This window comes from Takifugu rubripes, chromosome 12 (assembly GCF_901000725.2).
Source record: "Takifugu rubripes chromosome 12, fTakRub1.2, whole genome shotgun sequence".
NCBI classification, from domain to species: domain Eukaryota; kingdom Metazoa; phylum Chordata; class Actinopteri; order Tetraodontiformes; family Tetraodontidae; genus Takifugu; species Takifugu rubripes.
In genome coordinates this window covers 10,740,757-10,761,240 of record NC_042296.1, presented here as the reverse complement: position 1 = coordinate 10,761,240, position 20,484 = coordinate 10,740,757, and the positions used below count along the sequence as shown (strand labels likewise).

The following is a 20,484-nucleotide window of genomic DNA, read 5'->3' as shown; positions in this document are numbered from 1 at the left end:
AAATCTGGGGGTCTGAACCCTGAAAGTTCAGGTGTTTCGCTTTGACCAGGATTCTTGAGTGATTTTATAGGTGTAAGTGTTTTTCACTGCAGACATCTTGTGTCGTGCAGACATTCACTTGCTCCATTTCTTTGTTTCTTCATAGAAACGGACATAAAACAGCGGTTGTCAACATGCTTGCAGGTGTAACGACAACCTGAGAAACATGGTTATTGAGGCAACATAGGCAGACAGACCATTTATGTTGTCCTTTTGGAATAAAATCACTATTTTCCCAGAGTGAACTCTTAATATTTTCTACTCTACTGAGGCCTTCAGGTAATTTCCCCCAGAATAATTTTCCATAAATCTTTGTAAAACTCTGACTTCTTCTTGGATCAAGAGCACATTTTCACATTTATAGGCCCCTCTTTCCCCTGGAATGGACAAAGTTCCACCGACGTAACACATTGCAAATTTTAGTTTTACTTAAAAAAAACAAAACAAAAAAAACAACCTCTGACTTGTTTATGAATTTGATGTCAAAATGAGAAATATGATTCCTTCTCTCCCATGTAAGATTTTGTTTTAGAGGTTTATTGAATTTCAATGCATGTGGATATTTTAGAAACCAGTCTTTATAGATTGATATGAATAAAGCAATTGGAGGCTCTTTTTTGTTAGATTTTTCCATCCAGCAGAACTTTTAAAACATGTTTTCAAAGGGCTGCTATCGACCACCGTGTTAAAAGAATGAAGTTTACTTGTAAGCAAATCTCTTGGATTTCTCGGAACAGATGTTCCGGGGCTGGCTCGGGCTTTAGGACCGCGGGATGAGCTGGTTCAGATACAAACTGCGCACCTTCGCTGTGCTGAATCTCGGAGTTTGTTTTTTCGGTTCCTTGACGCTCGCCCTGTGACATGATGCGCTTCTCCGTCAGACTGGGGGAAAGTTTCACTCCTTTGAGCTGAATAATCACCTCTTTGGTCGAAAGGATTCGACTTTAAAGTTGAGCCAAAGTTCCAGAATGAGGAAATGCAGCTTTGGGTGAACTGAGGGCGGCAGCGGTCTTCGTGATGGGGCGGTGGAGCAGAGCTGTGCGCAGGAGAACCTTCTGTCTCTGGCTGCTGCTCCTCGGCTTTGCCCTGTTTACTCTGGCGATCTCCGACCTCTTCAGCAGGGAGCGGGATTATAATCCCGGCGCTCCCAGCCGGTCCCTCTACCGGATTCCCAGTGCACCCGACCTGGAGGTCATCGTGGACTCCTGGGACCCCGCGTTAGAACTTGATGTTGGTCTGCCCCCGCTAAAATCTTTACAAGAAGATCAACTTTTATTCGTGCCATCTCTGGAAGGCACCAAGAACCCGTCGCAGAAGAAGGGGGGTTACAAGGTGCTTCTGCCGGGAACAAACAAAGAGAACCGCGACGTCGCGTCCGCTACGCACGGTGAAGTGGGTAAAGCGGCGCGGCTCGATTCGGAGGACACGGGGAGGTATATGGAGCCCTCTTCGGTGCAAGAATATGGCTTTAACGAAGCTGTCAGCGAGGGGATATCGGTGCACCGTAGACTGCCAGAGGCGCGCCACCCCGCGTAAGTGCGGATGCCAAAAAGACCAGATCATTAAACTGTTTCATTGCTGATGTGAACGTATTTCCCACTCATCAGGTGTTTGGAGCAGCACTTTACAGAATCCCTGCCTTCGGCTAGCGTTGTGATCTGTTTCCATAACGAAGCTTGGTCCACGCTCCTGCGCACCGTGCACAGCGTGTTGAGCACTGCACCCAAACAGCACCTGCGGGAGGTGCTGCTGGTGGACGACCTCAGCCAACACGGTGAGTCTCCCCGTCTCTCCATATTCGCGTAAACTCTGATCATCCGGGGACTGCAGCGTGTCTGTCCGGCTCCCAGGTCACCTGAAGAGCGTGCTGAGTGAGTACGTGTCTCGCCTGAGCCGGGTGCGGCTGGTTCGGAGCGCCAGGCGCCTGGGTGTTGGAGGATGCCGCTCTCTCGGTGCTGCCAAAGCTGAAGGAGACGTCCTGGTCTTCATGGACTCACACTGTGAATGTCAGAAGGGATGGCTGGAGCCACTTTTACAGAAGGTGGCCCAGGACAGGTATCTTTTTATTATCATTAGTCGACAGTGTTTGAGTGACTGTGGCTGTTCTTTATAAACTGCGCAGTTAGTCTGAACTCTCCTGGAACCTGGGATCAGAATGGTCTCCAGAGACCAAGCCACATATTTGACTCTACTCCAATCTTTTTTTTTTCTTTTTTTTTTTTAACCATTGCCTCTTTCTAAAATCACCATTTTACATTTGGCTTCTTTATAGAAATATTTCAACCATAATATGAACCAGTGTGCTGCCTCCTTTCAGGACCAGAGTAGTCTCTCCCATCATTGATGTGATAGACTGGCGGACCTTTCAATACAACGCCACCCAGTGGCCAGTTAGGGGAGTGTTCGACTGGCGACTGGACTTCCATTGGGAGTCGTACACTTGGATGCCAGACGGAGACCCCGACGCTGCAGTTCAAGCTTTGCGGTGGGTTAAAGGTCACATTTGCAGGGCCTACAGGTCCTGAATCATGCATACACATGACAGAAACAGCTCATGAAGGTGGTGCTGATCGCGTCTGTGCCAGGAGCCCCGTGCTGGGAGGTGAAGTCTTTGCCGTCGACCGGCATTTCTTCCAACGTGTGGGAGGATTTGATCCAGGGATGCTGCTCTGGGGGGAGGAACAAATCGAGCTGTCGATCAGGGTAAAGCAAATATTTTTCTGCCACCAAGCCGCATTTGAATCTCGACCAAGACACTGAGACCGATTTGGACTTAACCGATTTAACTTTAAGACACAAAACAGAAACAAACTTTCATTTCCATGGTCTTAGGTGTGGTCATGTGGGGGCTCCATGGAGGTGGTACCCTGTTCCCGTGTGGCTCATCTGGACCGTCACCACCTGCCGTATAGCTTCCCAGACCAGGAGCTGCTTCAGAGCAACAAGATCCGGATTGCAGAGATCTGGATGGACGTCTATAAGAAGATCTTCTACAGGAGAGACACGCTCGCTCACTTCATCAGGCAGGTGGGTCGAGGAGAGAGGTCGCAGGTCGACCACCTAGGGCACATGGGTAAAGGTGTAATGTTGGTGTTTGTGGTGAAGTCTGAGAGCCCCGGAATATCCGACCGGCTGCAGCTCAAGAAGAGCCTCGGATGCAAGAACTTCCAGTGGTACCTGTCCACAGTTTACCCACAACTTTACATCCCAGAGGACAGGCCTGCACTGTCGGGCGAGGTGTGGCACGCACGCACTCACACACACATGCATGCGCACACACCAGACATACTAACCTGAGCTATTTCTTCCTATAAAGCTGTACAATGTCGGTACAGCCAGCTGTGCTGACCACCCCCGGGGGCGGGGCCTGCAGGGTGGGGTCATGAACATCTCGCCATGCAGTGGGACTGGCAGTCAGGTACCCTGAGCACCATTGTGGAGGTCAAGGTAATCATCATGAATTCACCCTGGGGGTAAAAATTCTCCTTCTGGCTATTGCAGCATTGCGAGCTGAACTCAGAGTCTGAAATACGTTGGGGTCCACAGGGGGGGTTATGTTTCGACGCCATCGGAGAGCGGGTGGTCTTGTCTCGGTGCCCCGCGCAGCGTCCCGCCAGCAGCCGTTTTCAGTGGAAATTTGTGAAGGTAACTCCTCCGATCTAAAATACACCCACCTGCCGGTATGAGAGGCTGTTGGAGCTGATTCTGCGTGTTTCTGCTGCAGCTGAGCGGTCAGCTGGTTCACCTGCAGTCCCAGTTGTGTCTGGAAGCTGTCCCTGAAGTAGGTCTCTCACACAGCAGCCCTAAAGAAGCCAACAGCCACTCCGGAGAGCTTTTCCTCCGGCCCTGCACCCATCACCCCAAACAACAGTGGCACTTTGATCACCTAGTAGAGTAGCTCCGAAAGAAGGCTTAAAACGTCTATAAGGGCTAAAATAACAACCAATTTGTGGAACGGAGCATTTTAAGAGAACTTCCACTGCAGGAATTTTAAACCAGTGAACTCTGTTCAACCTTGTAAAGTGTAAATATAGAACTTTTTGCTCCCTTCTGATTGCTTGATATACTTGAGTAACTATTATCTTCAACAGGGTTTTTTCCCTTTATTCTCTAAGTTATTATTTTCCTGTTTTAGGGAATATATGTAGAATTCATTATGATATGACAGTGGTTCCTACCTGTAGGATTTATATCACTTATGGTATTTGAGCACAAGCCTGATGATACAGAAATGCTAATTATATTGCACACAAATGTCACGTAATTAATTATTTTAACCACCAGCAGTGTAAAATCAAGGTTATTTTCGGTGGTCTCTAGAGTCCCGGACAAAACATTGAAGGTGTTCCATTTGTAGGAAGCGATTCCAGAACAGCCTCATGGCATCACCGAGGTACCCTTGAGCAAGGTATCGAACCTCCATATGCTCACATAGGTTCCTGAGATACACTCCGGGGTGTACGCTGCCATCTCCCCTGTCCAGCTGGGAGGGGCTCCAGTGCCCTGTGACCCAAATAGAGAAGCGAAGAGAAAATAAATTAGGATAAACTCTCAAACCTTTGAGAAATGATCTAAAATCTGAATACAGGTACGTGTTTACAGTTTTTATATACAGGTTTTTGTAATCTATATAATTGCATTTACAGCACAGACACTGAGAGCAATGCGCATACCGTGAAAATATTTCTGGACTACAGTAAGTGCTTGGATTAGACTTTTGTACATGTTCATTTTGAAATGCTAATCAAACAGTTTCATTAAAATAACATTTCTGAGGCGATGACAGCATTCATCAATAAAGATATAAATGAAGAAACACTGAAACTATATAAAATCCTTACAGAAATGTTTACGCGTAACGGCAGTACCATCTACCAACAGCGGGGGGCGCACTCGGTCTTAATAATCTTTGTGACTCTGATGTGATTTCGATTAAACAGAATTATTGAGTATGGAATCCATATGGCAACACCATCCATGTATAGTGAGGGGAAGTGGTTTATACAGCATTTTACTGCCAAACCTGTGCATCCAGCAAAATTATGTGTTTTGAGCCTTATGAGCATTTCAGACATGTGAAGGCATCATTTCTTCCATTCAGCTCAGGCTTCAGCCCTGGATTCCTCTCCGTAGCCCACGGGCATCCAGAGCCAATAATCGCAAGCTCTCCATCCCGCTTTTAACCCCTGCTTCACTTATTCCAGACTAGGACGCTGCATCTTTTCAATAAAACATCAGTCATGTGGCATGCGCTCAGCTTCCAGGCATAGGTCAAACGCTTGGCCAAATAGCGTGTTACTGTACACACGTTGCGTAACTCGGTTGCTGTAGGAGAAAAGCGCTGTGATACCTTTTGGAGTGAGGATGTCGCGGTGTGGCCCGGCTCCACGTCTGCGTCACACGCGAGCGATCAACTCGGACTATTCGCATCATGATTTCATCAGATGTGGACCAGTCTATGAGGACTGGAACGGCAGATCGGATCAGGGATATATTTATATATTTAACAGGTGCCAAATGTATTATATTTGCAGACAGGAGGTTATTCCATCAAAGCCATGAAAATGGATCCCGTCTGACAGCTCCAAACATTCCTCCCACCGCCTGCTTTATGGCCTAAATCCTTCTGGGATCTCTGGTGTCTCTTGCTGTTCCAGAATATGGTAAAAGATGTTTTAATGGCCCAACAGAGGGCATTACAGGAACCTGTGAAGTAATGACAGGCGATCACTTTGGTCTCGTTTAGTAAGAGAAACGCAGCCTGGGAGGATATTTGGCTTTTTTGACGATTATAACACGCGACAAATGGAGACGCCATCAAACTGTCATTTCATGGCTGCTATTAGGTTCCACGGAAAAGCGGCGTGTTGGAGGAGGAGTGTGATAATTAAGTCCAGCTAACTGGGGACAAGGAGAACATGTGGAGGAAGGAGAAAAAAAACCAACTTTTATAGTTTGTGTCTAATCTCATGGGAAATGGCGTATTATCTTAATCAGGCGGTCACAAATCAATCTAAATCAGTGGAGACTTGGTTTATTCGGAGTTAACGCTGCTTTAAGTCACGCGAGGAGTTTTAGTCTTCATTAAATAACCCCTCCCCCACCAAAGTTTTTCGTGAGCTGGCAGAGATGAAGGTGGTGAAAGAATTGTTATGTGGTGTACGATTTTAAACGAATTATTCATTTTAGAACACGTCTTTGCCTTGTAATTGCATGACTATGGTTTTTGTCTCCTCCTGTCTTGTGCTTGAAAATGCCAGGTGAGCAACAAAGGAGCTAAATTAGCAGCCAGTTCTGGTATTCTTGGCTGACGGGCACATCCGGCCCTGCACTTGTGAAAAGAGGGAGCCACCATTAATCTCCACTTCTGACATGCGCATTGTTCTTCTCGCCCCTTCCACCATCGTCACCGCTTGTACAATAGCACTCAAGGGAGCAGCTCAGTCTCATTTATCAAACGCAGGAGATGTCCCACCAGGTTCCCCCTCCGCCCCTTCCCCCTCTCTGCTTTACATCGATGCAGATATGAGTGAATGGATGGGCGGCATTGACCACTCTCGGGAGCAGGAAAACGTCCTTGGAGCTTCCTCCACATGTGCTCTTTATATACAGAACATGGTTACTTTTTGGATGCGCGCACCTTTCTGCACAACTCTGGTCTTTTCCAGTTACAAAATCTGGGGCAACGACAAATACAGAGGCGCTTTACACTTGGCTAAAGTGCTCATTTAAACGGAAGAGTGGGTTTGTAACTGTTCAGACGAAAAGCAGGGATGAATTTGCAGCTGTATTTGGGTCAGGGCCATCATTAAACAATATGAAAAGAGTGGATTAAGTAGACAGGCTTCAATAGAGGGACTGACAAACAGCGTTAAATGTACGAGAAGTGCAAAGTCGTCATCGGTTTACGCCTCGGTTTGCAGTTTTCTCAGTTTAGCATTTGTGCTGCACCTTTTCTTTTGCCCACTTCCTCCTCTTGTGCCGGATGCAATCAAATATCAAGTGGCGGGAAGGTGGATCGTAAAGGTGCAGACAAAGAAGGAAGATGAGCCACAATTCGCTAATTGCTTTTTAAGGCAGGCGGTGAATAAAAGATGAGTTTTGGTGGCAGATGGATAAAATGACACTTAAACGGCTCTGATGGGTTTGTGTGTAGATCATTAAATATGGATGGGTCGGCTAGACCCCGGGCTAAATAACAGCATTCCCACAGATGGGCTGAAGGCAAAGTTAAATACACAAATAATCATCCAGAGCTCACATGCCCACGCCCAGCAGCGGTGAAACAGACCACATAAAAGTTTGGTAACGTCATGCTGCCTGTTGCCCACCTGTATCCCCGGCAATGATGGCCTCGCTTTCACCTGCGTTGAACCGTAGAGACGCCCGGGCACCATCAACGACAAATAAATATTACCCAATATGTTCTTAAACAATGTAAACATCACAACTCTTTACTGTCGTGAGCTTCGGGTGCCTTTAGCCACGTTAGCAGCCTGAGAATGCTCATATTTTCTTTGGCAGCTTTCACATCGGATTGGTTGAAATTCCGTGCATATTTCTGTGCCCCTCGGGATGAATTCCTGATGGCGTTGGCGACCATGAAAGCCACCAGTGATTCCTTACATGACAATGACAGCAGCATCGGCTCAGCTGTTCTCATGTTGTGCGCTAATTGGCAGACATTAGTGTGACAACAGCTGAAATTGAGTACGTTTACATGCAGTTTATTGGAGCTATGGTTAAAATTAAAATTTGGCTTCCCCTTGGAATTGATTAGTCATCCCAGTTAACAGGCAAAATAAAAAAACGTGTCCTCCTCCTCAACACTAGGTGGCGATGTGCATCTTTTCAGCGTGTTAATACGGCCCCCTTACGGAAGACCGTCACACAACAGGACGATGGATAATCGCACCGCTTTGTTAATCTCGTGCGTAATGTAGCGGTCCTTATTGTGCTGATGCATTCTATCCCTCGTTGGCTTCTTCTCTGACCTTCGATGTTCCTTAGATGTTTTTGATCCGGGGTCGCAGGCCAGGCCGGAGGTTGGGAATCATGATCACATGTGTCGTCCTGCTTAACCGACGAAGGCATGCTACCTATCGTATCATCTGGGCGTCTTGGTCAGACGCGGAGATAACCGATCTCAGTCAGACTAAGGTGTTTACCTGCACTTCAGTTGTCCACATACGGTCGGATTGAGGCCATAATTTGTCGTGTAACCGTAGCGACTGAAAACATATTTATGTGGTTTTGTCTTTTTCCGCTGTTTGAGTCCAACAGTGTTTCGTGACCATTTAGCAAAAAGCATAAAACAGACCATAACAGTCATATTTGTCATTTATTAGCATAACAATTGCCTTTTTCTAATGGATATCAAAATGTAATGCGCAAAAAGGTGTTTGATTACAGTACATTCCATCGCAGAGAAGCAGAGTCAAACCTACATGAATTTAAATCAGACCCGCGGATCTGTCGGTGACGAGGGTTCGGACCGTGGGCCTGGTTCACGATTGCATTGGCTGGTACCGGCAAACCGCCTCGGCTACCTGTACAGTAACGTGTCGCACACGTTTGCATTATTTGAAGTAAAAAAAATACATCTTTAATAAGGATACATTCATAGAAATACAAAATTATTGTGCTTTATGTGGGGATATTGCCTTCACTCAGAACTGCTGAGAAAATGAACCTCATATCGGGTAACAATCAGGGAAACGACCAACTGTGATAGCTGGGGGTCACGGGCCAATTTAGTATCGGTGCTTGGCTCCAGGCAACAGAACGATGGCGACTCCGCCGTGCCTGAAATTAGCCTGCCGTTTAAGGTAAGCAAATGATCCAATATATGCATTTGTAAATGTCAAGTTTAGAGATTAAAAGATTGAACTGCTTCCTGTTAAATAGATATATAATGTGGCAAGCTGGGTTTCCACAGGGTGACATGCAGCATGTTAATGTGTGTCTACAGGCAGGACGCAAAAGGCTCCGAAAGTCATGCAGAGAGCAAGAGAATGAGGAGGAGGAAGGCGCACGGCGCAAGAAACATTGGAAATGAGAACCAGCGAGTCCCTGGGCTCAGTGTGACAGACGACAGCAGGGAGTGTGCTGCCCGAGGCACCCCTGTCTCCATAACCAACACCGCCCCCACCAACACCGCCCCCCCTCCCTTCCCCTCCGTCCTCTTTCCCGAGGGCCGGCAGTAAAGAGCACAATACCTCTTGTCTAGCACCCTTCCTCACTCCCAGTCTGATCAGCCTCAACTCGGCGCCCACTGGTCCACAAAATCCAGAGCATCGGGGATGCTTGAATGAGCAAGGCGGGGGGGGGAGATGCGGGGGAACAGGGCATTAATGGCACTCCTTACTTCCAAAGCCCACCTCCACTTATCACGGTGCTTCCCCGCCATCCAGCAAACCAGTCAACCTGAAACTCGCCGGCAGCCAGTTGTGTCCCACTTGTCCTCCATTATGACATGATCCTGCCTCAAGATGGAGAAGCCAGTGAATTGTGGGCAGGCAGCGCCCCGGGCCTGCCGTTGTGCGGCGTGCTACTCCTTTATTTCCCTGGAAACCCATTGTTCTCCATCGGACCCAAACACCATGTCTAACATCACTACATTTGTCTGAAGTAAAGCTAACGAACCTAAACCTTCGGTACTCGGGTTGCCATGCAATGGTGTTTTTTTTATTTTTTTAAAAATTATTAATATTTTAACGCGTGCTTTGAAAACAGTCTGAGTTGCTTCCCTGCAAATGTCCTCCTACGACATGAGGAACCTCAGGTGATCAGTTTGATCCATTTGAAAAATATATCCCAAAAAAAGTGCCATTTTAGGCTATGTCAAGTCCCCCCCAAGCTCAGTTTGCGTAGAACCCCCGGAGCGAACGTCTCCCTGCTCTGGCATCAGTTGTCTCGATGCGATCGGGCCAGCGACGTCATCTCTGCGTTGGGACGTTGCTGGTGGGCTGGCGGACGAGGATGAACAGCGAGTCTCCGTGAGAATGGGTTGAAACTGGAGGGCGAATGAATTGGAAGGTAAAAGGGAGCCGGGTAAGACGGGACATCCCATCTGGAGGTCCTGTGGTCTGAGAGCGTCTGTGTGGCACACGACGCTGTGCTGCTGAGGTACAATAACTGGAGATGAGGGCAGCGACATGGGGGTGTCCATCGAAATGGAGGCCACCTGGGAGGAGGACGGCGACGGAAAGGACTGGGCAGGGTTGGGATGGGGCAAGTAAGTATGGTGTCCTGGAGAGCAGTGCGTGGGGCAGACTCCTGAAGACGGTGGCAACGATGGCAGGAGGGTCTCCATGAGCTGGACCATCCTCTTCATGACTTGTCTGAGATCCGCCACTTCCTTTCCGAGGTTGCTCACCTGCCGACACAAACAAGCACAAGTGTTTAGGCTTCCAATCCCCCGCGGGTTGAGGGTAAAACTCCCAAGGAAGCCACCCGGAACTAAAAATATTTGGAGCTATCGTCCTGAACAGTCGTAGAAATTAGGCGCAAATGCAAACAGGAAAACTAGCCGATGCACGCTAGCCTCCATAAGCGTACGTTGGGACTGGTTAGCACTGGTATTGGCAGCGATCCGACTGGTGAGAAGCCGCTCTGTCCAGACACGAAGCCCTGCCAGTGTGCCATCTGCTACTGCCAGTCAAAGCCCCCGTGACCATTCATCAGGCCAATCATGCACATCAGCGCTAATGTAGTGTACACGCACCAGCCTGCAGCTGTACACACAGAACTGCTGCAGCGTGTGGCCGCACTTACACCGTCACGGCAACGGGCCGTCGCGCACGCAAATGAACACGTGAATCTGACATTAATCTGTGCTTTATTTGTGTTTTTGAAAAGCTTCGATGTCCTTCATCTGCAATACTCTTTCTCCATTTTTTGCCACCGTTCTCTCTCGCTGTAGTGGCCGATAAAAGCCCGGGTCTAAACTCTGGCTCGGATAAAAATAGCAAAAGTCGAGAGCAATGGGAAAGGTCCAATCTGAAACGCTGTCAACACGATTTCAGAACTCCTACTTCAGAGCCAATCATCTGTGGAGAAGGGCAGATGGATACACACAGCCATCTAGAGCTCTTTGTAATTAGCTCTGGTTTTATTTGGACAGTTTAAATATAGGAGTAAATGTACACAGCTGAGTAATTCCTGGTGGATGTTGTCCAGTAGTGGGTCCAGCCTCTCATCCTCTCTTCCAGGAACCAAGATGGATGATTTCATCTGAGTCTCATGGGCTCCATCACTAAGTCGCCACCTCTTGAGTCTGTTCAATCATATCATGTGGGGAAAAATGAACACGAGCTCGGAGTTTGACTGATTCCTCACACTCTCTGAGATAGGAGACAGACTCATTTCTCACCAGTCGTAGCTCCTGAACTTTCTGACACTTAAATGTCTTTCTCAGACAGACATTTCAGACAGATTATTTCCGAGAGGAGAGTGCTTTTCCCTCAGTCCCTCCCTGCACAGAAAGTTTACAACACTAAACTCCACAAAGAAATGACTTAGAGAGATTTCTTATTTTAACGAGTTAAACCAAAACATACAAAACTGCTCTAAATTGAGAGTCGTGTCTCTTCCTGCCAGCAGGGGGGGCGTGAAGTAGCCCAATTCCAGCTGGAGCTCCCACCAACCTCTGTCACTCTTCACCCACTTTACGCCTCTTATAAGGGAGCACAGCAGCACCAACCACAGCGTGTGCACCACGGCATGCTACACGTTAGCCACGTCACACCACATAGAGCTCTGCATTCACCTGCTGCTCCTTAACCTTTGTGAATACATTTAAATGTTGGAGAGGAGATAAAAACAGGTTTTTTAAGCTGCGTTATGACAGGTGGAGCACTGGGCTCCGCGGGGAACGGCCCTCTCTGCAGATGGCTTCCGTCTCGCGTGCATCAGCGTTTTCTGGTAGCTGAATTCATTTTCCTATTCCCTGGAAGGACACGTTCACCCCGCTGAGTGACTCTATATCTATATTTTCACTTCAGTATTGAAATGCTCTGGCCGGTGATTCACGGTGCACCCTGCCTCTTCCTGAATGGGAGCTGGGAAATGTTCCAGCCTCATTATATCCTGGGATGGATAAGCGCTCACAGATATTGGATGTTCGCGGTGACAGCGGCCGGTCACACCGACAGAAACAACCGTATTAGTCTTGATATCCTGTTTTATACTTGATCGAAGCTTTCTGGGTTTAGTTCCTCCTTCCAGGTGGGAGCCATTCGGAGGTACCTCCCAGTGTACTTTTATGTGCACTCAGTAGAATTCTGTTGTCCCTCTGAACATGGAATACACAAGCGACCATATGTTGCTGATTTAATGCCTAACTCAGCTTCCACTAATGAACCTTCCGGTGGCTTTGACATAAGGTTACACCTGTACAGGTGAGAGGTCAGATGAAGCAGGGCTCGAGTATTCCTGCAGTTACAGCGTTTATGGTTCATTAACTTTCTCCCAGCTCAGTGATGTTTAGGACCACATCAGCAGAAGGATGAGATGGGCTGATGTGTATGAGAATCTGTCAGTAAATCTTTTGATCCGGTTTCCTTACGGAGAACTGAGTGCCCCACCTGCTGGTCCAGGTGTCGCAGTTGCCCTCTGGTCTCCTCTGCTTTAGCTGCCAGCTCCGCTGTGCTGATCTGCAGCATGTCTGCAACACAAGCAGAAAGGACAGAAGACCTTAACGCTCTTCACAGCGCCGCTGCTGGAATTTGTCGGTATTTTTTTAACCCCGTTCTCTGGAATTTATGTTGTTTGGAACTGAGGTGTGAACGGTGGAATTGAAGAACCTGTGGCAGATGCTGAGGCACTGGTTGGTTCATTAAAGGAAGAATCTCTGCTGGTGCAGAGAGGGAAGGCCAGAGAACTCTCCGTCCCTTCACTGTCTTCAGTGCCGTCCACTGTCCTGCAGAGAAAGTGCACAGTGATGCAAGGACAGGCAGGAAGTGGCTGGAGAACCTGCTGCAGCCCTTTACAGCTAGCATTTACTGAGGCGATGCTGCATGGGCGTCGGCGGCATCACTGAAATGTCAAGTTTCATTATTCGATTAGTTGGGAAGGAAATTGAAAGGAAAAATTACAATAATCGCTCTGTTCCACACAAACAAACAAAATGAATTCCATTTTTCATGTAAAAATGTTAGCCAGGCTAAATGACTGCAAGCAGAGCCGCGGATTTATTTATATTTGAGTACTTCACATAATAAATGTTGCTACGGTTGTTTAAGTCGCAAACTAACGTATGTGTGTTTATTTGTGGGTTTTATGTGCTAACGCAGGACTGTTATATTAGCCATTATATCTCCCTCCTACCGCCGTTCTCTGAGGATTGGATGTGAAATCACACGTTTTTAATCTCTGTGACAAACAGACTTCTTCAAATCTGTCGAGTCAAATGTTCAGAGTAGACAGCATGAGTGCTTCACCTGGGGCTAAGGTTAGAGGCGTCTAAAGAGGCCAGACTGACACTCTGGATCTTCCTCCCAGATCTCCTGTAGCTCTGTGCCGCCGTCGTCGTGGCCTTCTCGCTGTCTCGGGTCAGTGGAGAAATCCCGTCTGTGTCCCTGAGGTTCAGCATCCGGTTCCGCTCCGTCGACAAAGATCCAGACGTGCCCTCATCGTTTCCCTTCTCCTCGTCCAGCCCGTGCGCCTCGATGATGGGTGGGTATCCTTGAACCACTTGTCCGTTTCTTCTAACCCCAGACTGGAAAGCGTACGCGAAAAAAGATTTAGCGGGATCACCGGCGATTAGGATCAAAGAGATGTAAGTAATTGATTGAAATGTGTGGATATCATGAGGCATGGAGGTAAGACGAGGATGAAATCGGGCAGCGGTAGGCTTCTAATCAGCCCACTGTGACCCCGCCTCTTCTGGGGGAACCTGAGCTTGAGGTTAATGGTTGCTACAGCGGCGACGACCCATCCTAATTTGTGTTTTTCTGTATAGTTTCCCAAAAGGTTGCATTTAATGGCCTCTAACTCATTCTTTAGAGGATTGCTCTCCGTGACCCCCCCCCCCCCCCCCCCCGCCCCCCCGCCCTACCCTTACAACAAAGAACAAGATTCATTAAATCCAGTCTGTTATCAGAGCTGCAGGTCTGCAGTTGCCCTGCAGACTTTCCACGAAGAGAAGAAATTAAATTTAAAGTCCATTATTTTTGGTTGTGGGCTGAGTACATTGTGTGTCTTGGTGTTGACAAACAAGAATAAAGTGTGGGCCATTTACAAGTTTATATTAGCAGCTCTAGCTAATATCTGCCCCGTTATCTGTGAGCCATCGATCAGCGTTTGCAGCCGGTTACCTGAGCGGCTGCAGATGTTCTGGCCTTCACCTGGAAGAGAAGCAGAGAAAAAGCATCGATTACCTGGAGGCAGCAGAGAGCAGTCAGCCTTCATTTTTCTAAAGAACTTATCAGATAAGCATAATGTTAGAATAAACACCATCAAAACACATGAACCCTCTTGTGCTAATATCGATAAAATGTCTGTTTGCATTTGATTTCTTGGCTTCATTGGGGGAATCTGGACACAGTAGCAAAAACTAAGGATAGCCCAACTTTTTTCAAAAACATTAGCATTAGCACGCTAGATATATATTGTGTATAAATCCATCACCCGATTGGCAATTCTAGCACTGACTTACATGCGTTTCCTGCCCCTCCCTCAGGTTGTAGGTGAGGTCCTGCTGGATGTCCTGCACAAAGTGGTGCGAGTACTCCGGGTAGAGGTCCAATACCTCGTACAGGCCCTTCAGGTTGATGCACTGCAGGTCACAGTAGGTCAGCGCCTTGACGTCGGCATTGGTCTTTATCACTCGATCATCCAGAGCCACGTTGGCCCCGATCAGGTCCCCCTTCCCTGCTCAGAGAGAGACGCGGTTCAGTCGTGACTCCTTGCTTTCACATCTTCTGATTTCAAAGCTTATTTCATCATTTAAAGGCTTTACAGCAGCAACAGTGTCTTGTAAGTTTTATTGAAGCCTATCAAAGTTTGGAGATCAGATCAGCATTTTAATGAATTTATCCATCCATCCACGATGAAACATGCACAGCCCCCTCCTTCAAACCCTTAAATACGCCATTAAAAACACCCAGGAGGAGGCGGCGGATGGAAGGTTGTGTGTGTTTACAAAGCCGTTTGAATCCTGTCCTCTCGTCAGCAGCTGCTTCCTGTTGTAATAACGCATAGGGGATGAAGCTAAGTGGCCGTTAGCGTTAATGCTCTTGGAGCAATGATAAAATATTCATTATGGATACTGTGGACTGTGAATGCTGCTCAGTTACACCGAGGCTGGCGGAGCAGTCGTGACTGTTCTTCACCCCCCCCCCCCCCCCCCCACCATCCCACCCGCCCCTCTACTACTCTTGCTCCTTGCTCTCCACTCTTACTCATCCTCCTCTTCTCTCTATGCCTCTACAGATGTCTGATTCTCCCGCTTTCTCTCATTTGCATTTTTTTTCTAGCTTCCTCAGATTCCAACTTGTATAATTGTATTTTATTTTATTTTTTTTTTTTTTTTGCGTGCGCCACAGTTTACCTTCATGGTTTGTGTTGTTTAAAATGTTTTTCTCAGTTTCTATTATTTATCCCTGCCTTTTCTCCTCCGTATCATTTCTTTTTTAGCGCCACACCCTTCTTACACGCACACACACACACACACACACACACACACACACACACACACACGCACACACACAAAGAAGAGAAACAGAAAGAGAAAAGGCTTTTTTTCTCCTTCAGTCGGGCATTCAATGTCAGCCCGACCTTCAGTATGTTCAATAGGCAGCACCGAGACAATACTCTCCACCTGTCAGGTCTCCACACACCAGCACCAACCCACGTACTAAACACACACACCACTCTGTGCACCAGTAAACAATTCCACCCACTCGAAGCGCAGACCCGGACACACAGGCACACTTTTTTTTTTGTCTGTAACGAGAACGGCTGCATGCAGGCACCAAGATAACAGTGTAACACGCACACGCGCACTTTCACATTTGTTCTACACGTCTGTGACATGAAGGTCAGATTTCAAAAGCCATTAAGGTCAATCTGAGGTTTGCATTATACAGCAGACGAGGAGAACACAGCCGGACTGAGACTCTTTGCATCGTTTCAAATGCATTTAAATGTGTTTTTCGCTACGTCAACATGGGCAAATATTCCACCCCTCAGATTATCGACTGCATATTGAAGGAATTTCAGTAGGTTTCTGCAGCCGTCAGTAGCTTCCAAAAACAGTCCTCCAGTTTAGGAGCGTTGGGGTAAATGGAGCGGGGAAAAAACACAGTGGTAGCAAACCTAACTTATACCGTATTCAACATGCTGATTAAAAAATAAACTGAGTTGTTGCTATTTTAAAAAATATAATTAGCTTTATAGAATTAACCTGCTGCATGAACAGCACAGCACATTCTATAAAAATGCTTATTAATTCATAAAAACTAAAAACTTTCTAAGCTTGAACTGAGGAGCTGCAAATATTTTGAAACCTCCTTCATTAATGTGAGAAATAGCCTCTTGAACTTTATTTCTGCAACTGTTTTCAACCGAAACACACATTCTTTCTTTGGTTTGTATAATGCAAACAACCCTAATGAACTGCTGCCTTAATTAATCAAACGACTGGATTTCACATTAAAAACAATAAAAATAAAAGCACCCCTACAGTTTGTGTGGTGGACTGAAACACATGGACCTGTAGCCTGGACCAGAGGTGATATTACCTGTCTCTGGTGAATTGGACTGATGAATTGGACAGTGCTGAACCACACAAGAAAGATTAAACCAGACAGGAAATAAATTATGGTGCCGAACACACCATAGTGAGCTGGGCATCACGAGGCTATAGCCTGGCTCAGCTTGTATGGAATTAGACAACATTGGGTTGATCTGGCTTTCACTGCGACACTCAGTCCTTAATGTACCCAGGAAAGGTTTGGAAATTCAGAATCCAGTCCTGGGATCAACTGTGCACAGTTGTAGACGAGCCTCCTTCCTCTGTTATTGCTGCAACACATTGAGAGTAATGGCATCTTACTTTTGCTGAAGTTAAAGAAGCAGAAGATGAGCTCTGAGAAGGGACCTTAGCCTTCAGCAGAGCATGCTGGTCCAATTTAAACACAATGGGCTCATTTACAGAGCCACAATGAGCCCTACAGAGCTTTATTATGAGGATTGCTGCTGTGACTTTTGTCTTTGTGAAACAGAAAATAATGGCATCTTTCCACGCCACCCTTCCCCGCCAGCTCCACCTACCCCATCCTTAATCGTACCTAGGATGGCCAGGACGGTGCCATCTTTCAGCACCTCCATGGAGCCCGAGCAGACAAAAAAGATGGCTTGGAGAGCGTCACCCTGCCGGAGGAGGTACTCCCCGGGGGCGCAGAAGGAAGTCTTGATGTGCAGCGACAGCGAGCGCAAGCAGCCGCGACTGGCGGAGGCAAACAGCGACAGCTCCAGGATTTCCTTGTTAAGGTGCATGGTGATGTCGGACCGCAGCTCATCGGGGAAGTCTTTCAGCAGCTGAGGAGACAGCGCGAGGGAGGAAAGGTGGGGTGAGGAGGCAGGGGAGAGGGAGGAAGAGCAAGGGCAGGTGTGAAAACAACATCAGGTCAGTTACGTAACAGAAAAAAATCAATAGAAGCGAAGTAAAGGAAAAAAAACCCACAATTAATGGACTTGTTTGTACAGAAAACCAATAGCTTTTATAGCAAGATGATTTGTGCTAAATGGAAGTCTGTGTCGGTCAGAGATATCTGATTAATTTGCCTGTCTGCAAGCAACATTTATCAAAAGGTTAGGGACAGATTGGCATGAAAGTTGAGTTTGATCCTGCCAAGAAATGATTAAAGTTCCAAGTTCAAATCAGGAGCCAGGGGATGCAAATGCAAGGTTATTTAACAAACAACAAAGAGAGCTACGTAATGGCCCCCTATCCGGTTTGATCATTAACGCATGCAGACTTCCTTTAAAGTCCGTATCTGCCCAGTTTACAGATGATGCACAAACTGACTGAGGCAAAGAAGGAGGGTAGGTCGAGGGTAGGAAGGATGGTAGGTCGAGGGTAGGAAGGAGGGTAGGTCGAGGGTAGGAAGGACGGTAGGTCGAGGGTAGGGAGGAGGGTAGGTCGAGGGTAGGAAGGGAGGGTAGGTCGAGGGTAGGAAGGAGGGTAGGTCAAGGGTAGGAAGGAGGGTAGGTCAAGGGTAGGAAGGAGGGTAGGTCGAGGGTAGGAAGGAGGGTAGGTCGACTGCTACGTCATCCCAGGTCTCACTCCCGTGCAAGCGTCTCTAAACCATGATGCTATGATGAATTATGGCACTATGGGACAGGCCTGTTGTTAATTGGCTGCAGGAAAGACAAACATGGGGAATATAAAGCACAAATGGTGGCGGGCCAAACTGAAACCCAGCCTCCACGACTGCTGCACACCTGCAGGAAACCACTGAACAGATATAGAGAAGTCCAGCATTCTGCTCTCAAACACGAGTCTTTCTCTGTGGAAGGACCAACGTCTCTGGCTCGGTGCCACATAGAGTCGATCAATGAGTGCTCAGAAGCAGGCGGATTTTAATCAAGGGCCCATTTATAATTCATCTGTCTGGAATTCATCAACATCATCCTCTTCGTCATCATCATCATCACCTCATCTGAGCCCCAGTCTGGAATCTGACAGCCATATCACAGACGTTCTCAGCAGACTAAACGCCCTCCTCTTTATTGAGGGGCTTCACATGCTTGTACCTCAAGGTGGCAATTGAAACAAACGACTTGCAAAGATGGCACCAGGGTCGCCCCCTGGTGGTGGGCTGCAACACAACAATGAGAAAATCCTTCCAAACTTTGCTTCTGGTTTTTCTTTAAATGCCATTTAATTAAGCTGGAGCAAATCTGGGGATTTCATTTTACTATTAACAGGTTGTCATTTATTTTCTTTAATGTATACTTTTGTTTGTGTAATGCCACACTTGGCGAAATTTCCCATTTATTTTTTGCTGCTGTTGAGAGAACAACGGTGTTTAAAAGAGCCAGAAAGTGAATGAACAAGGAGGATGAAATGAGGAAGGGCCACGCAAAGAGAAAACAAAAAACGTTCCTTTTCGATTATTTCTCGGGGGTTCGAGCAGAAAAACACACCAACACCTCCGCACAACCTTGCAGGAAGGTGCCAAAACACTAAGACTAAGAGAAAGCACAGAGACGGCCACACACGCCTAGAAATCAGTTCATGTTGATGCTGTATTATCTCCAAAATAAAAAGAATCATCAGCATATGCCCGATGGTCACATTGCCGTCACTTCCTATTGAAACCTGCAGATCTCAAGGACAGAAAATTCCCACATCATCCACATTTGAGCCAGGCGGCGCCTCCATTTTTCACTCTCCTTTTGCTGCTCTGCTTGTCAGTCAGGGCTGAGCAGCACATCAGGGTCTCGCAGTGTGAAAGATCATATTGATCACCTTCTGAATGTGGCCTACACGTGGGGAGCCAGAGTGACGCGATCTCGTAAATGAATTATCGATCCCCGTATGCGGAGCGATCGGGTGTCTAAATGATAGGTTAAGTGAAAAAGGAGGATGAGGATTCAGAGCAGTTTAAGTCGAAATGCGTTCCATACCTCATTTGAATCGATGCCATTATTGACCGACCAGGTTGTCTGGAAATATTCCAGCATTCGCTGCTTGAGGCTCTGTGGGAGATGATGGACACGTATGAAGTCCTTGAGGTCTTTGGTTCTGGTGTGGTACTGGGACCAGCGTGAGTACATCCTCTGGATTATGGCTGTCACATTACCAAAGACTAACGCGTGCATCAGCGCTGCAGGGGAAAAGAGACGGGAGAGCGAGACAAAGATAAAGGAAAGAGCTACAGACTCACATTAGCAGAATATGGGATGCAGGATGTAGGCCATTATTATTAATACCATATTAAAAATGCCTGTCTCTTTCAGGATCATCTTCATTGATCACTTTCCCAACGCTGGACTTTTACTCGAGGAGAAACAGCATTTACAGCCGGAGGGCCAACACAAGGAATACGGCCACAATCACACCACCTTTGCTCCGCCCACTACCCACCCTGGAACCGACCGCTATGATGGACAGCGGATGTAAATATTGGGGTTCTGCATCTCTGTTGCTCTACCTCCGATAAGCATGACGCACACGGAGAAGATCTTCTCAGCATCCGTGTTGGCCGACACGTTGCCGAAGCCCACGCTGGTCAGGCTGCTGAGGGTAAAGTAGAGCGAGGCGATGTAGACGCTGCGGATGGACGGTCCGGCATTGGTCCCGTTCACGCCCCCTATGATGTAATAGGGTGACTCCAAGCGCTTCCCAAGCTCATGGAGCCATCCTGATTGGACAAGGAAGAAAATCGTAATTGTGTTATCTTGGACACGTGGGTGACCATGATCATAAAGCCA

The 20,484-nt window shown here is 47.3% G+C and overlaps 2 protein-coding genes across 3 annotated transcripts in view; one reads left to right on the top strand and one right to left on the bottom strand.

Annotated features, from left to right (window-relative positions):
- Positions 1-663: 663 nt before the first annotated feature.
- On the top strand, positions 664-4,093 carry LOC101078998 (polypeptide N-acetylgalactosaminyltransferase 15). 2 transcript variants are annotated; one of them, XR_003890364.1, is made up of 10 exons: positions 664-1,571; positions 1,647-1,813; positions 1,890-2,094; positions 2,357-2,524; positions 2,625-2,742; positions 2,872-3,066; positions 3,145-3,276; positions 3,356-3,486; positions 3,586-3,684; positions 3,764-3,778. XR_003890364.1 is itself a non-coding variant. In XM_011609379.2 (10 exons), the coding sequence occupies exons 1-10, from the start codon at positions 1,057-1,059 to the stop codon at positions 3,935-3,937; spliced, it is 1,920 nt and encodes a 639-aa protein (XP_011607681.2). In that variant the 5' UTR covers positions 670-1,056; the 3' UTR covers positions 3,938-4,093. The 2 variants fall into 2 exon arrangements, 1 of the variants encoding a protein (XP_011607681.2); XM_011609379.2 differs by having other exon boundaries at positions 670-1,571; positions 3,356-3,457; positions 3,541-3,684; positions 3,764-4,093.
- A 5,074-nt stretch (positions 4,094-9,167) lies between these two features.
- The window catches only part of kcnh8 (potassium voltage-gated channel, subfamily H (eag-related), member 8), a 31,625-nt gene continuing 20,308 nt past the window's right edge, over positions 9,168-20,484 (bottom strand). The window contains exons 8-16 of the mRNA XM_003969266.2: positions 20,205-20,414; positions 19,678-19,877; positions 17,334-17,583; positions 14,699-14,913; positions 14,358-14,387; positions 13,482-13,759; positions 12,846-12,961; positions 12,627-12,706; positions 9,168-10,417 (exon numbers count right to left, since the gene is read on the bottom strand). Coding sequence (XP_003969315.2) covers positions 9,878-10,417; positions 12,627-12,706; positions 12,846-12,961; positions 13,482-13,759; positions 14,358-14,387; positions 14,699-14,913; positions 17,334-17,583; positions 19,678-19,877; positions 20,205-20,414 — 1,919 coding nt within the window. The 3' untranslated portion in view covers positions 9,168-9,877. The remainder of the gene's footprint in view (positions 10,418-12,626; positions 12,707-12,845; positions 12,962-13,481; positions 13,760-14,357; positions 14,388-14,698; positions 14,914-17,333; positions 17,584-19,677; positions 19,878-20,204; positions 20,415-20,484) is intronic.